The sequence below is a fragment of the Oryza glaberrima genome, chromosome 1 (assembly GCF_000147395.1).
Source record: "Oryza glaberrima chromosome 1, OglaRS2, whole genome shotgun sequence".
NCBI classification, from domain to species: domain Eukaryota; kingdom Viridiplantae; phylum Streptophyta; class Magnoliopsida; order Poales; family Poaceae; genus Oryza; species Oryza glaberrima.
The window spans coordinates 8,280,169-8,295,824 of record NC_068326.1 but is presented as its reverse complement, the minus strand read 5'-3'; the positions used below and the strand labels follow the sequence as shown (position 1 = coordinate 8,295,824).

Here is a 15,656-nt window from a genome sequence, read left to right as displayed (position 1 = left end):
CTTGTTTTTTAATAGACGGTGTTTTTTTCTTGCGCGGTTTTTTCAAACCATTGTTTTGAAATGGTGCGTTTTTTCTGACAGTTTTTTCCTCGCATGTTTTTTATTTTTTTTACCGACGATGGAAATATTTTTTCTTGCTCGGTTTTTTATTTCTTTTGGAAGATGGAAAACCTTTTTAGCATGTTTTTGCGCTTTTTTATGACTTTTTTCTCCCGTATTTTTTGAATCGTTTTTATTTTCTTGTGCATTTTTTCTTTTCAGTTGTACGATGAAAACTTCTCTCTTTTTAAATAGTTAGATTAGATTAGAGATAAAGAAGATATATATACTGACTACTAAAACGAATAGAAATCAAACTTTTTAGGCCTTTTTTTTTCTCGCGTGTATATTTTATTTTATACGAACCCATTTTTATTTTTTACAAACAGTTTTTTTCGCCACTTTCTTAGGGAATCGGACAAACTTTTTTTAGATGTTTTGGATTTTTTTTCACCTTTATAGGAATCGGATCTAGCGTTTTTTTTCACCACTTTTTTTTTGTTTTTGCCTTTTATAGGAATCGTATTTTTTTTCCCGTTTGGATCTGCGGTTTTGTTTGGCCACTTAAAGGAAACATATTTTTTTTGTTGTTGTTTTGTTCGCTATTTTTTCTCATATTTTCCCTCTTTTTAAGGGGGAATCTGATCTATTTATGCTGCATTCGTTCCCGCTTGTTCCCAACCCCTCTTCCTCGTTTTCCGGGTGCATGTTTTTTAAAATGCTAAACGGTTCTTTTCTTTTTGCAAAAAGTTTATATACGGAAATTGCTTAAAAATCATATTGATCCATTTTTGAAAAAAATATTAGCAAACACTTAATTAATCACGCGCTAATGGATCGCTCCGTTTTCCATACCGGAGGGCCAGCCCTGGCAAACGAACGCAGGGGAGTCGGACTTTTTTTTAGTTATTTTCTTCCTTTTTTTTGTTTTGATGGACGAAGGAAACGTTTTGATTTTTTTAAGTAGTAGAGATATATATATATACCGACATCATTATTTCTATTGTGGTTTAGAATAATTGTAGTCATTTGGATCATATATTTGAATGGACGATATCATTCATAGACTTTTTAAATAATTATTGATCATAATTATACCTAACTATACAAGATAACTGAGGTATCGAAGTAAGACTTGAAAAGGCTTATACGGAATAATCTTCATGGACGCATAAAGGCAATAGAGAAGCTTACATGTACATAGGATCATTCATGAATAGGCCTGGAGAGTGTCTAATAAGAATATAACGCACAGAAAACTTGCAACAAAAAGGAGGAACAAACATCCATCTATATATGGGCATGTGTTGACGTGAGATTTGCTTAGCTCCAGTGCAAGTCCTAAAATATCAGGTTTGGGTGTGCCAGTCAGTTTGATCCTGCAATTGACAAGATAGATAAATTGATGTTCAAAGAACCGATCAACCATTAAGCCAATGTATCAGTACTAGCCGATGTCGATATGGTCTTAAACAATAGGTTATATGCCCGATCTAAATTCTAACGCTTAGATAAATAATGATATAAAGACAATCAATCCAATCGACCGATGATAATATGTTGAAGTAGATGTCCAATGATATGCGCCGAAGTTGTATTGATCGAGAGATAGATTACATTTTTACAAAGAAACACCCATGGTTAGATAGTAGTTCATATCGGACGCGACACCATGTTTCCTAAAGACAAGGAAAGATACAAGTCCTAATCGGACACTAGACAAAACTTCCTAAAGATAAGGGAAAATAACTAAACTCTACCTAATTAATAGATAGAAATTAATCTGCCACGCCATGGTATTCATGACTCCTTCTTGAACTTGGACTCTTCTGGATGAGCTTTACATCGGCTGATTGTGTTTTTTCCTTAACCGAATCCACTACAAAATCTTACCAAATTTTGGCGTTAACAACCTGCTATATAAAACATACATAAGAATCCCTAATCAATAGTATATAACCAAAAAAAGGAGCATATATCACATAAATAGCGGTTGATACATATAATTTGCCTGGCACGCGTATATAAACAATATATGTGATATTACAAAAGGTGAAGCAGGTGCAATAACTCTTAACATTTTGTAGGAACCATCGCAACAAAATATCTTTTGAGCTAATAGAGCGAAAGAATGTATGAACATGAAATGCTTAATTCTGTAAGAAGTGATTTCAAAGACTTGGAAAAATAAAGTTCAATCCCTCTACATGAAAATAAGAAATGTAAAATGAAATGTCAAATTTCAAACTTGCAAAACAACAAAAAAGTGTAGTTCCTACTACTTTGTCCCATAAAAAGGCAAACTCTAGCTACGAATCTGACACACATGTGTCCAGGTTCGTAGCAAGGATTAGCAAGAATTGGACTTTTTTTTTGGAACAGAGGGGATACCTAAGAATAACCACATTCTATTTTTATCTCTTTGTGTGTGTGTGTTGGGGGGACAGGACAGGATCCTATATTTTGAAAGAAACATTATGGACATCATACAATTACTAAAAGAACCTTGACATAGATAAATACTTCTAATTCGGTATACATACCTGTCAACTGTTTATGTATTGAAATGCTAAAATAATTAGAAGAAGGCCAATCAATATGACACGAGAATCCTAAATAGTACTGAGCAGTATTGTAGAAAACCTGAAATGAGAAGAAATAAACAAAACACACCGTGGACATATCATATTTAATAGTGCTCAGTTGTGAATAACAAACATCAAAAGGTGGCAAAGAAAGTCAACTAATTTATGCCCTATATGTAATCTTACCGTTGATCTGCAAATCCAAGAGCAAAAGGGAAAAGCAAATAGACTTGCTCCAATTTATCCCATGGACTTTCTAAAGAATAGCTGGGACATGAGTTTTCTTTTTGTTTTGCTGTGTATCCGAATGGTTTCTAAACCTATATGCTTTACTTGGGATGATCTAGATGTCGTTTTAGCTTGGCTAGCTGGATCATTGCTCTAGTGGTACTCAATATAGACTAACTACATGCGTGCTAGTATAATTGAACTCAACTTTTAATAATCCTCGTTCATTCAGGAAAAAAAACTTAAACTTTTAATAATCCTCACGAAAAAAACACTTCACGTACATGCATAGTATTATTGTGGTATGCGTTTGCTGCAAATGATGTCAGCCTTTGATATGCAGCTATGCACCACGCTCAATCCAACCATCCACCCAACAACTCTTTGGTCTTCTTTATTAGGGAGCTAAATTCTGATAAACATTTGGTTGGTAGTTAGTTAGTTTTTGAGAATCTGTTCTGGTTTTTAGTTTATTTTTTGGATTGTATTTACTTAGAATTTGAATGAATCTCATTCTAAAATATAGCAATTTAGTACCGAAAAACCAGATTAGACACAATTTAGTACTTCAAATCAATTTAGAGGGGTATAACAAGATCTAGATAAGATTAGTAATAGGTTAGGTCTAATCCAGCTACTATATTACTATACTATCCATGTCTCAAAATGTTGCAACCTACGACAAAATTTAAACCATCCTATAAATTTGTATGGAGGTTTTGTTTATAGGATGGGTTAAATCGTATTGTAGATTCTAATATTTAAAAGTATTATTTAAGTACATATGAAATACGTATTGGTTCTAGTTACCACCCTATTAGCTGTCCCTTCTTCCACGATTCGGTTCCCATGTCCATGTACGGCACAAATGCCGAACAGACGGGCAACCAAAACCGCATTTACTTGCTGACATTGTGGCAAGAACCGAAACACGTCCCTTTCATTGTGCCACACTCATACACCATTAATCCTCTCAAGAAAAGAAAACGAAAAAGAAACAAAAAAAAAAGAAAAAAAAAGAGAGGAGTGCATTGCCCGCGTGTCCGGCGTGCGCGAGGGTTTAAACAACCAACCCCCCTCCTCACCGCTCTCTCGAGCTTCGACATAAAACGGGGAGGAAATCAATCCTCCCCCCCTTATCCCCTCTTCCTTCTTCGCTTCTTCTTCTTCCTCCGCATTAATTCTCTCTTCCATTCCGCCTCGCCTCGCCTCGCCTCTCGCGGCCAAGCAGATCCGGCCACCGCCTGCCCACCGACGACGATGAGCCACCGGCGAGTGGATGCGGCGGCGTGCGACTCATGGAGGCCCCCACCCACGCCGCCGCCTCCCCACGCCCGCCGCGCGCTCGCCCTCCGCGTGGGTGGGGGTGGGGGTGGCCCGGCGTTCGCGTCGCTCACCGTGCGGGAGGGGGGAGGGGGAGGGGAGGAGGGGGAGGTGGGGGAGGGGAAGGGGAAGCAGCAGCAGCTGCCGGCGGCGGGGGTGCTGGTGCGGCACCCGCTGGCGATGCTGGCGCTGGTGCCCAACGCCGTCGCGCTCTTCGCGGCGGGGGCGGCCGCGGGGGCCGTCGCCAAGACGATCACCGCGCCGCTCGACCGCGTCAAGCTCCTCATGCAGGTAGGGCACACCATGACCCCGCCCCTCCCGTCCCGGGGGTTTCTGATTTCTCTCCCTCTCCTTGCTGTGGGGTGGCCTGTGGGTGCGTGGTCTGTAACCCACTGTATTTCCTGCTCTTCTTCTTTGTAGACGCACAGCGTGCGGGTGGTGGGGGAGAGCACCAAGAAAGGGATCGGATTCCTCGAGGTAACTCTGATGATGTCCTCCACCTCTTCTCTTCAGTTTGCTATAAATTTCTAAGTTGGTAAGAGTGTGTAATTCTGTTGTTGCTATAGAATGGCTTTTCTGTAGCCATGGAGCTGATGCAACACTGTCTATTTTAGTAATGTTAATACTATCATCTGCGATTTTCATGACAACAATGTCAATCTGTTGTTGCTATAAAATGCCTTCCATCTAGCCATGGAGTTGATCCCAACCCTGTCTATTTTAGTACCTGTCATTTGCAATTGCATGATAAATTCCCTGAATTCATAAGTGCAGCTTCCGAATACATCAGGGATAAGTTAGAACGACCCGAGTTCTGTCTGTGTGTGTGGTGTTGAACATAACAATGGGGTACTCTTCTCTCCACTACAAATATGCAGTATTCTGGTCTTGCGGTTGTATGTGAACTGATATGGAACAATGAAACTCGTGGTTCACTAAAAATTAACACACAATCTCAAAATTACGTTTTAGAAATTTGAAAACTATTCCGGGAAACATATCATGAAAAAGGCTTTCGTGAGGCATGGAGCATTTTTCTTTAAAAAAGAACCTGTGAGGCATGAAACTGATGTGTTTCACCACTACCAATTCGTGGTTGCTATCTGAGGGAAAGCCATAATTTGTTCCAATATACTTATAATACACTGTACCATACTCACTGTGTCCTGAATTCATGATGCTTCTTGTATGGTTCAGAAATGAGGGTAACAATGGTTTTCAGAAATAGGCAGTGGCATGCCATTAAGTTTTACTTATGGCTTCATGATGTTTGTTCGTTTAGATGTTTTTAATATGATATCAGATGCTGCCATGCTGGTGCTTCATGTGTTGATGAGTTAGACACAAAGTACTGCCAGTTCGCATATGCTTTAACATGTTGTTTCTATGTGCGGTCTGACTTCTTAACATAATTGTTTCTAATTTCTCTTGGATATATGAACTTGCACTTTCCACTTTCAAACAAGGAGGAGAAGCATAGCTATCTTTTTCATAGATTTTACTTAGAGTTGTATATCTGGTACTACATAACTAATCTGATACATCTACAATTATGCAGGCTATTGCAGAGATAGGGAAGGAAGAGGGCTTGAAGGGTTACTGGAAAGGCAATCTTCCACAGGTGCTTGATATTCCCCATCATGCAGATTGTGGCTCATGCATGGTTTATTTTATTCTGTTGGTCCTGTTCTCACTTAGTTTCTTTATAAACTACTTCAGGTTATCCGCATAGTTCCTTACAGTGCGGTGCAACTGTTTTCTTATGAAGTTTACAAGGTGATAACGGCAACTCTTTATCATCAGTCAATTACCTATTTTGGATTCCTGTCATTTCAATTTCCATGTACCTGCTTTGCATTCAGAAATTTTTCCGGAGAAAGGATGGAGAGCTTACTGTGTTTGGGAGACTTGCTGCTGGTGCTTGTGCGGGCATGACATCTACACTTGTAATTTATTTATTTACTCCTAAGCAATTGTCCTTATATCTAGTTTGATTTGTTTGTTTGTGTTCTGATCATTATGAAACTTCTATATATACTTGGCTACTTGCTGATAGGTAACTTACCCACTGGATGTTCTTCGGCTGAGGCTAGCAGTTCAATCTGGACATAGTACTATGTCTCAGGTAACTAGTTTATAAGCTTGAGTTTTGTTTCTGGAAATTAATGTAACCTGATGACTTAACTTTTAGGTTGCTATGAACATGCTGAGAGACGAAGGTTTGGCCTCCTTCTATGGAGGCCTGGGTCCGTCTCTTATAGGAATCGCCCCTTACATTGCTGTGAACTTCTGTGTTTTTGACTTGTGAGATTCTTTCTACCTCATCATCATACAACGATATAAAAAAGTTGGTCTCAAAAGTAGATATTCACCTCACCCTCTATTCTTTTCTGTATGTAAGAATGAAGAAATCTGTACCAGAGAAGTATAAGAGTAGACCAGAGACATCTCTGGCAACTGCTCTTCTTTCAGCAACATTTGCAACTTTGATGTGTTATCCTCTGGACACTGTTAGAAGGCAGATGCAAATGAAAGGATCACCCTACAACACGGTTTTGGATGCTATTCCAGGTAGCTGATTTATATATAGTCCTTCTGGTGTTGGATAAACATCATCTTTTACTTACTGCATAACGTTCACTTCAGCTCTCAGATGCCAGTTCTACATGCTCACTTGTAGCTTGGTCTTGTCCTTTATGGGCTAAACTGAAGCATTTCTTAAATTTGTCTCTGCTGAATGCAGGCATTGTGGAACGTGATGGTCTAATTGGACTATACAGGGGTTTTGTTCCAAATGCATTAAAAAATCTACCAAATAGCAGGTGCCTTTTCTTTTCACCGTGGTGGTCAACTATATATTTAAATTTATGGCAACACTGATAGGTAATAGTATGTTTACTGGCACATAACTTCTCATTGCTCACAGTATTCCTCAATCCATGCAGTATTAAACTGACTGCGTTCGATACTGTGAAGACACTGATATCTACTGGGCAGAAGGAACTGGAGAAACTAATGCAAGAAAATCAAGAGAAAATGAGCTAAGGAAAAGTTGACCTCTTTGCATGCTGCATTTTGTTTGGTTTTCCCATTTCTTGGGGCCAATTCTAGGGTTTGAATAGTAGCACATCTATTCTGTTGCTTTGCCGGATATTGAGGCGGCGTTAGAAGCAAACAAGACAATAAATTCATTTCTTTAGTGGCAATATGGCTTTAGATAGCGTCAGCAGGAGCATTAACCCTACAAGATCTTATTTATTGGATTGCAAGTATTTGGTGATATCATAAGTTCTTCAAAAAGATCAGGATTATACCATACAGACAGATATATGAGGTGCTGTGGAGCACCCTGGTGACTGAAATGGCATCTTCCCTATGCAGATTGGCCTGGTCGCTGATTCTGATGCTGTGAATCCCAGTCCGAAGACTTGATTCATGTTCTTCAGTTCGTCTCTTCGTCACCTTTATATTTTATAATAGTATGTTGTAGAAATATAGGAGATGAAATGAAAAGAGTGAACTACAGTTTAGGGAGAGGAGAATGTATCTATTTTTCTTTTTGATATTTAGGAGATCGTATGTATTTATTTTCCTAGTTTTCAAGGTGTGGGGAAGTGATGTTGGAGAATTGAACTATTTTCTCATGTGTTTAGGTATTGATTGATTTAATTTTATCTTATGTGCAGAGTGAATATTTTGTATTTCCAGCGCGCACATGCCAAATATATTTTGTGCTAGAGAACACTTTACATCCCAAGTACCCTGACCTTAAACATTTGAATTCTGCACGACTTTATGTGTACATCTTATATACTCGAGCAAAAGATCTGGGTCGTCTGAATGAATTGTGACTGCAAACTAGCGGAACAACAGCATCTTCACAATAAATTTGCAGCTCTGCCCCAACGTTTTGGGTACACAGCCCAATCGAATTTTCCTATTGGTATCATGGCCAAGGGTTCCACCCTGACTTTAAACATTTGAATTTTATACGACTTTATACGTGTACACATGCTTATATGCTCTCTCCGTTCCATAATAAGTTTATTTTTAAAATAATCATTGCATCGGAGTTTGTGAACATAAAGAATAATTGTATTGGAAATAAAAAATAAGAAATAATTGCAGATGAATAATTATATTAGAATTTGATAAAGTGAGGACATTCTAGACTTTTTGGTTTTGGTCCTGATTGAAAAGCTTAAAATTCTAAGAAACAACTGGTTGGTAGTTAACTTTTGAAAATTTTAGTTCATTTTCTGGATTCTATAATTACAAATTCTTAAAATCTAAATAAAAATCTAGACTATTTAGGACAGCTGGAGCTTCTGGGAGAAGTTAGAAGCTCCCTCAATTTTAAAATGGTTTAAAAAATGAAACTTAGAGAAAGCGTCGGTTGCACGTTGAAGCTTCAAATGAGAAGCACCGCTCTCTCCTGCACCCGTCTCACGTGCACCGCACTCTACCTAGACCACCACCACCACCAGTCCACCACACCCGGCTCACGTAGACCGCGTCCACCCACCGCGGCGGCTCGAAGCCTCCCTCCGCAGCAACCACCGCGCGTCGAGGCGTCGTCTCCTTTTTCTTCGGCTCGACGAGGTGGGGAGGAGATGAGAGAGGCCACGCGCGCGCACGAGATCGATCTCCAGCAAGGTTGGTACGCCCAACTCCTTTCCCTCTCTCCTCTCCTCTCCGATCTCCGCCTCGCCCTCGGGGCATTGCTGGGGAGGGATGCGGTGGCGCTGGCGCTGGCGGCGAATCGGCGATGCTGCTGCTGCTGCCCAGGCCCAGATCCGTGGAGTGGAGGCGTAGATCTGTGTAGCCGAGTGAGTTCGTAGCGTGTGGTGCGTAAACTTCCAATGGCGTCGCGCGTGTGTAGATCTCGTTCGGTTCGATCCAGAATTTTTTTTCCTCGAGAAAATGGCGTGGTGCTGTGTGTTGTGTTCCGTTGCGTAGATCCTTGGGAGGCCTCTACGAGTCTGCGGAATTCGTTCGTGCGTGAGGTGCGGAATTGTTAGTCCGTAGATGAGCTTCTGGCCGGCCGGCGATCCGTTGTTTGCTTTGGCTGAGGTGATCGCCTAGCCGTTTCCATTGCCGGCCTTTTTCACGTGTTAGACTTGCATATTGTTCATTTTAATCCAGTGGCATCGTGTTGTGTTGTGTTGCGTTGCGTTGCATAGATCCTTCGCACAGCAGACTGGTCTGTGAATTTTGTTTACTGGTGGGATGTGAAATCATAGTCTGTAGATGCTGTTTTCTTTGCATTGCCTGAGGGATCACGGTGCCGTTCCAAATACTACCTCCGGTTTTTATGTATAACACTCTTGACTTTTCACATAACGTCTTGTTCAAAAATTTAGTATAAATATGTAAAAGTATCAAGTTAAGATTATAGTTTTAATGATAAACCAAGTTACAACAAAATAATGGTATTTATATATTTTTTTAGTAAGATGTCAAACGTCATGCTAAAAGACAACGGCGTGACGGGAGTACTTAATGTCGATATCCTTATATACTTTTCTCGTTTGCAAAAGATCTGGTTCGTTTGAATGAATTGTGATTTAACTAACTGAACTATGGAGCCCATTTTGGTTTTGGTCTTCCATCATCTGATCTGAGATTTACATTGTGAACTTTGCCTGCATGTGCTTTTGTATCATATCTCATATTGATTCTTGGTTGTTTAAGGGCTTGCACAACTGCGGCAAGATGGGGCTCACTTTCACGAAGCTTTTCAGCCGCCTCTTCTCCAAGAAGGAGATGAGGATCCTCATGGTCGGTCTCGACGCAGCTGGTAAAACCACAATTCTCTACAAGCTCAAGCTTGGAGAGATTGTCACCACCATTCCGACAATAGGTAAAAACCTATTCGATACTTTATATGTTTTGACTGGATGTGTCTATTAAGTACATTCATATACTCCCTACTTTGTGGTCGGTAGGTTAGGTTCAAACTGTAGTGTCGTTAAAAAGAAAAACAGATCACATAGAAGGTCGGTCCCTTATATGAAAAAGGGCTGGATTTCTTCCATTGGTTGCTTGGTGGATGTTAGTTTACAATTGTGTTTAGTGACTCACTTGCATTATTTTGTATCCATTTTCATATTGCAACCTGATAATTTTGGAAATATGAACAAACATGGTTGCACGCTTGTATGGCTATATATATATATATGTGCAAGTGCAAAATATTACTGTTAGACAGATGAGATATAGTTGTTCATTTTTGAAATAATGCTTGTAAAGAGGGCAAATCAACAAGTTACTTTTTTTTATGTCTAGGGTTTAATGTGGAGACTGTTGACTACAAGAATATTAGCTTCACTGTCTGGGATGTCGGGGGTCAAGACAAGGTAAAAAATAATTCATTCTTGCTTTTTTAACCAAAATCACTTTTCACTTCAGAAGGTACTTCTACAATCAGCAATCAGCAGTAGATTCTCCATTGTGCTGTATTGGAATATTTTAAACACATCAGACAGTAGGGAATATATGAACTTCATACTAATATATGGTCACAGCTCACAGGGTTTTAGAAACTTTTTTTTTTTCATAACATTCTGTTTTCTAAACTACAGATCAGACCTTTGTGGAGGCACTATTTCCAGAACACTCAAGGTCTCATCTTTGTTGTTGATAGCAACGACAGAGATCGTGTGGTTGAGGCAAGGGATGAACTCCACAGGATGCTTAATGAGGTAAACTTTGTTTTAAGGATCGTTTCTGGCTAAACCTGTTACATGGATAACTTTGTTCTGTCATATAAGATGTATGCTGAACATGCCTTTGATTTTGTTAACTTCGTCCTATTTCTTGTTCAGAATACTACCTAACATTTTTAAGCATATAACCACCTCCAAATAGTTTGTGCCGTAAATTGGACATACCATTATAAAATACTCATTTTCTGATGTCACATATTTTATTGTTAGTTCGTCATATTCATACACAAGTACCCTTTTTTTTTCTCAGATAAGCTCATAAGTGGTAGTAGGTTTAAGTTTTTTTTCCTAAGCTTGCAATACTTATTAACTCATCAATACAGATATTGGGCATGTTCCTACACTTCTGACATATCCTCATAATTTTTTGTTACTATATCGTTTTCCCAGAATTTTTTTAAAAAATCTATGCTGTCCAAAATATGTCATGGTATGCCACACACTATTACACACATAGCATATGTTTTTCAGAGCTTAAGACGTGCCTATGCAAAATGTTGCTAGATATTAGTTCCATATGGTTAAGGAATCTATCCTCTTAGGCAATTAGAATCCTGAATTTTGCTTTCATATACACTTGGACTTGCATGCATATAGGAATTCTTTTAAATCACTGCTTTAAGCATTCAGTCATATGGCATTTGCAGGATGAGTTGAGGGATGCGGTCTTGCTGGTTTTTGCTAACAAGCAAGATCTTCCTAATGCAATGAATGCTGCTGAGATCACAGATAAGCTTGGTCTCCATTCCCTGCGCCAACGCCACTGGTAATATATGGTTGCTTTTGTTGTCACTTGTATGCTGTCTACTTCTCATCACATCCATTCCTATTTTTGTACTAAATTTGATGGTCTTGTATTCTGGTTTGTCGATTTCTATCTTTCAATTTTAAACTTTTATGTTTTAATATTTTACTGAATCAGCCTTTTGGTTTACCTTACTCCACTTTGTGGTTCAACTCTTTTTTATCTCAAACTAAATAAGTCATAGGAGGTGAATAACTGTTACTCCGTATGTATCTTCTGCCATATACATATTTTCACCAAGAACCATCCTAGATCTATAAAACTTTTTAGTGATGTTCGCCATACAAATTATGTGGCTCATTATTACATGATGAATAGAATCACCTTAACAATGGATCAATAACTTTTCCTTCTTTTCCTTGAAAATATTATGCTATTGTTACATATCATAACCTGTTGGATTTTGCTGTCATTTAGGTATATCCAGAGTACATGCGCCACAACAGGAGAGGGTTTATACGAGGGCCTTGACTGGCTCTCGAGCAACATTGCAAACAAGGTAGTTCCCATGTGCCATTACCACATTACTTTGTCATGCAATTGTACCATGAGGGTGTTTGAAAGATGGTGGTACATGGTTTGAAGCTTAAGAGATGCCAACTCCTTTCCCAAAGTGTTGTTATATTGATAAAATTTGATTGGTAGTTTAGTTCTTTTTACAGTATCTGTCACGCTCTCATCTTTCAATTGACTGCAGGCCTGATTGGATGTCCAGAAGACCACATTTAGCTGGATTACATTGCAGCTACATTTTCAGGAGAACGGATGAGCTGGTCATTTTGATGCTGAGATTTGGATTATTATTTCACTGGAGTGTTCGTTGAATATATTGTATTTCTTCGTTAGGCTTTTCAGATCTGGTTTGTTATGTTACCTAGCTACTCTCTACAACCCCTTCCGGTATTATTAAGAGACTAATTGTCAGCTTGAACTATATCATATATTCATATACGATATACCCGAGTAATGCAGTTCTTTTCCTCAATTAATCGTTGCTAATGCCCACTAAATTCCCTATGTGTTGAGTACTGGTACACATAACAATCATCACGAATTCATGACAACTGGGATTTCCACTAAACTGAATAAAAATGTCACATATTATTGCTTAGAAGTTAAAGCATCCCAAAAATTACCATGCTTATTACTAGCAGCAGCATCTTTATGTAAGATACTATTGCAATTTGCAAATGCAGAGTTGCTACTACAAAACATGAGAAAGAGAGAGAGCAGAGCAGTACACACATCTTCAATGGCGGAGGAGCACCTGGTCGGCGGCCTGCTGCTCGAGACGGCGGAGGCGCTCGACCTCCCTGCCGAGCACGCCGCAGCGCACCATGGCCGCCGCCGTGCGCCACAGCAGGCGGAGGTCCCCCCACGGCTCGGCGGGCGCCATCCGCTTGTGCAGGTAGCTGTCGAACGTCCGGCGCTGCACGTGCTCGTCGGCGCACATCTCCACCAGCGCCTCCCTCCCGGCGTTCCCGCCGTAGAACACCCGCTGCAGCAGGTCCAGGAACCGGAACGTGGGGCGGAACTCGTCGTCCCACCGCCGGAGGTATCCCGCCCGTATCCCGGCCTCCGTCACCGCGCCGGTGAGCCGCCACTCGTCGGCCATGGCGCGGCCGCAGAGGCGCCCCGACCTGGCCGCGAAGTAGATGCCCTCGCCGGAGCACCGGGTGACGTAGCCCGCCGCGTCGCCGACGAGCGCCACGCGCCCCACCACGCGGCGGGGGCGCGGGTGCTCCGGGATCGGGTGCGCCTCCACCCTGACCACGCGGCCGCCGGCGACCTTGCCCGCCGCGCGCGCGCGGATGCCCGACTGGAGCCTCTTGATCTCCGGCTTGGCGGCCACCGTGCCCGTCCCGACGGCGACGTGGTCGCACTTGGGGAAGACCCAGCCGTAGAAGTCCGGGGAGACGTCGCCGCCGACGTACATCTCGGCGAGGTCGTCGTAGTAGGCCATGGCCTCGTCGGGGAGGCGGATGCGCTCCTGGAACGCGATGGCCGTCGAGTAGTCCCCCGCGCCGACCTCGCGGGCGACACGGCTGTTGGCGCCGTCCGCGCCGATGACGGCGTCGACCTCGAGGACGCACCGGGAGGAGGAGGGGCCACCGGAGTCGGAGGAGATGTAGTGGACGAGGTAAGGGTCGGTGGCGGGGTCGGCGGGGAGGGAGAGCGAGGTGACGAGGCCCGGGACGAGGGTGGCGCCGGCGTCGGCGGCGCGGCGGCGGAGGAAGGAGTCGAGCACCTCGCGGCGGAGCATGGGGATGTGGGCGCCCGGGGGCAGCGCGCGGGAGAAGTCGGCGGCGAGGTTGGACGGCGAGAGGACGCGCATGCGGGTGACGCGGCGGTCGACGAGGTCACGCGGGATGGCGAACTCGTCGAGCATGCAGAGCGGGATGGCGCCGCCGCAGGGCTTGGCGCCCGACGGGTTGCGCTCGAGGAGGAACGCCTGCGCGCCCGCCGACGCCAGCGCCTCGGCCGCCGACGCGCCCGCGGGGCCGCCGCCCACCACGGCCACCCGCAGCGGGCGCCGCGGCGGCGCGGGCGTGGCGGAGCTCGAGCAGGTGACCACGAGGCGCGCCGGGGAGTGGCAGGCGGCGGCGGCGACGGCGGCGGCCATGGTTGATGCGAGATGAGATGCGAGTGGAAGATTGGAGTGTAGCGGCGTTGTCGAATTTACCCAAATTGTTTTTGTGGGGATCGAGTGGGAGATTGGAGTGTAGCTCCGGTCGCGGCATGGTGGTACAGCAAAAGCTGGGTGGGATGGGAGATGGCGCCACAGCTCAAATTTTTTTTATGAATTTTGGACAGGGGGGTTTGATGAAATTTCAGAGATTTTCAAATGAACCTTTGTGTTTCGATGCTTATTTCTTTGTAGCTAGAATAGGGTTTTTTTTTTAGAATTACACAGTACAACGCAGACACTCACAACGCACGCACACTCACCCTATGAACACACGTACGCAAACCCTACCCCTATGAGCATCTTCGAAGAATAGGCCGGCAAATCCTGGAGAGATTGACGAAGTCAGCGCCTCGCTGTCGACGGGTACGTCGCCTACCACTGAAAGCACAGCGCCGCTAAATCCTAGAAAATTCGCTCCCATGGGGTGTCGAACCTAGGACCTCAGGTGTAGGGGTGGAAAAAAAAGTTTAGGCTCGTGAGCTCAGCTTAGGCTTGACTCGAGCTTGGTTGGCTTGACTCGGCTCGTAAGCCAAACAAGCCAAGCCCAAGCCTCCTTTTCAGCTCATTGCTGAAAATGAGCCGAGCCGAGCTAGCTCGCGAGCCGCTTGTTTTGGCTTGTGAGCCTAGGTAATCGTGTGTTTATATCGATTATTTTACTTTATATGGTGTTATTATTTGTCAACTTGAAATTTATCATTAAGATTTTGAAGAATTGAATAAACAAACTTATTTAAATTTTATATGTTGATGATTTGTTTTTACTTTTTCTAATAATTACAAAATATATATGAATAGGTGTTTTAACAAGAAGGCTTGCAAGCCAGCTTGAGCTGGCTCGAGCCAGGAAACGAGCCGAGCCGAGCTCAAGTTTTATCTTGTTTCCGGCTCGGTTCCATCCCTACTTAGATGCTACTGCCTTTTGCAGAATAGGGTTAATTGGATCATATGATCTATCTGTGTTTTAAAATAACTCAAAAACATTTCTTCAACATGAGAAGATACCATGTTGAAGGTTAAATTTGATAGCTTTTATAGTAGTTGAATAATGTTTGGTTTTAAAGCTGAAGATTTGTTTCTTACATGGAGTATTTTTTTAAAACAAAAAAAATAAATGCCGGAAAATGAACTTCTAGTTGCTTTAGTGCTTTCAAAACTAAGATTTTCTTTTGAGGTGTGGTTCATAAAATCAAAATAGAGTATTCACGCTCTAGGTGAACTATAGTTGTTTTTCATTACAAACTTAGAGATGGCCTCAAGGG

The 15,656-nt window shown here is 42.4% G+C and overlaps 3 protein-coding genes across 6 annotated transcripts; 2 read left to right on the top strand and 1 right to left on the bottom strand.

Moving 5' to 3' along the window:
* Positions 1-1,929: 1,929 nt before the first annotated feature.
* LOC127773844 (probable envelope ADP,ATP carrier protein, chloroplastic) lies at positions 1,930-8,133 on the top strand. Its single transcript, XM_052300041.1, has 10 exons — positions 1,930-4,466; positions 4,596-4,652; positions 5,734-5,796; positions 5,895-5,951; positions 6,038-6,121; positions 6,232-6,300; positions 6,367-6,479; positions 6,577-6,746; positions 6,919-6,997; positions 7,121-8,133. Exons 1-10 carry the CDS (start codon positions 3,702-3,704, stop codon positions 7,218-7,220), a joined length of 1,557 nt encoding a protein of 518 aa, XP_052156001.1. The 5' UTR covers positions 1,930-3,701; the 3' UTR covers positions 7,221-8,133.
* Positions 8,134-8,768: 635 nt separating this feature from the next.
* On the top strand, positions 8,769-12,693 carry LOC127773870 (ADP-ribosylation factor 2-like). Of its 4 annotated transcripts, none has more exons than XM_052300084.1 (7): positions 8,769-8,831; positions 9,870-10,038; positions 10,464-10,534; positions 10,760-10,879; positions 11,551-11,669; positions 12,126-12,207; positions 12,406-12,693. In XM_052300084.1, the coding sequence occupies exons 2-7, from the start codon at positions 9,891-9,893 to the stop codon at positions 12,409-12,411; spliced, it is 546 nt and encodes a 181-aa protein (XP_052156044.1). In that variant the 5' UTR covers positions 8,769-8,831; positions 9,870-9,890; the 3' UTR covers positions 12,412-12,693. The 4 variants fall into 4 exon arrangements, with proteins under 4 accessions (XP_052156044.1, XP_052156054.1, XP_052156067.1 ...); XM_052300094.1 differs by having other exon boundaries at positions 8,814-8,835; XM_052300099.1 differs by lacking the exon at positions 8,769-8,831 and adding an exon at positions 8,899-9,004.
* Positions 12,694-12,778: 85 nt separating this feature from the next.
* Positions 12,779-14,535, bottom strand: LOC127773849 (uncharacterized). The gene has a single exon (XM_052300051.1). It carries the CDS (start codon positions 14,329-14,331, stop codon positions 12,958-12,960), a length of 1,374 nt encoding a protein of 457 aa, XP_052156011.1. The 5' UTR covers positions 14,332-14,535; the 3' UTR covers positions 12,779-12,957.
* Between the last annotated feature and the right edge of the window lie 1,121 nt (positions 14,536-15,656).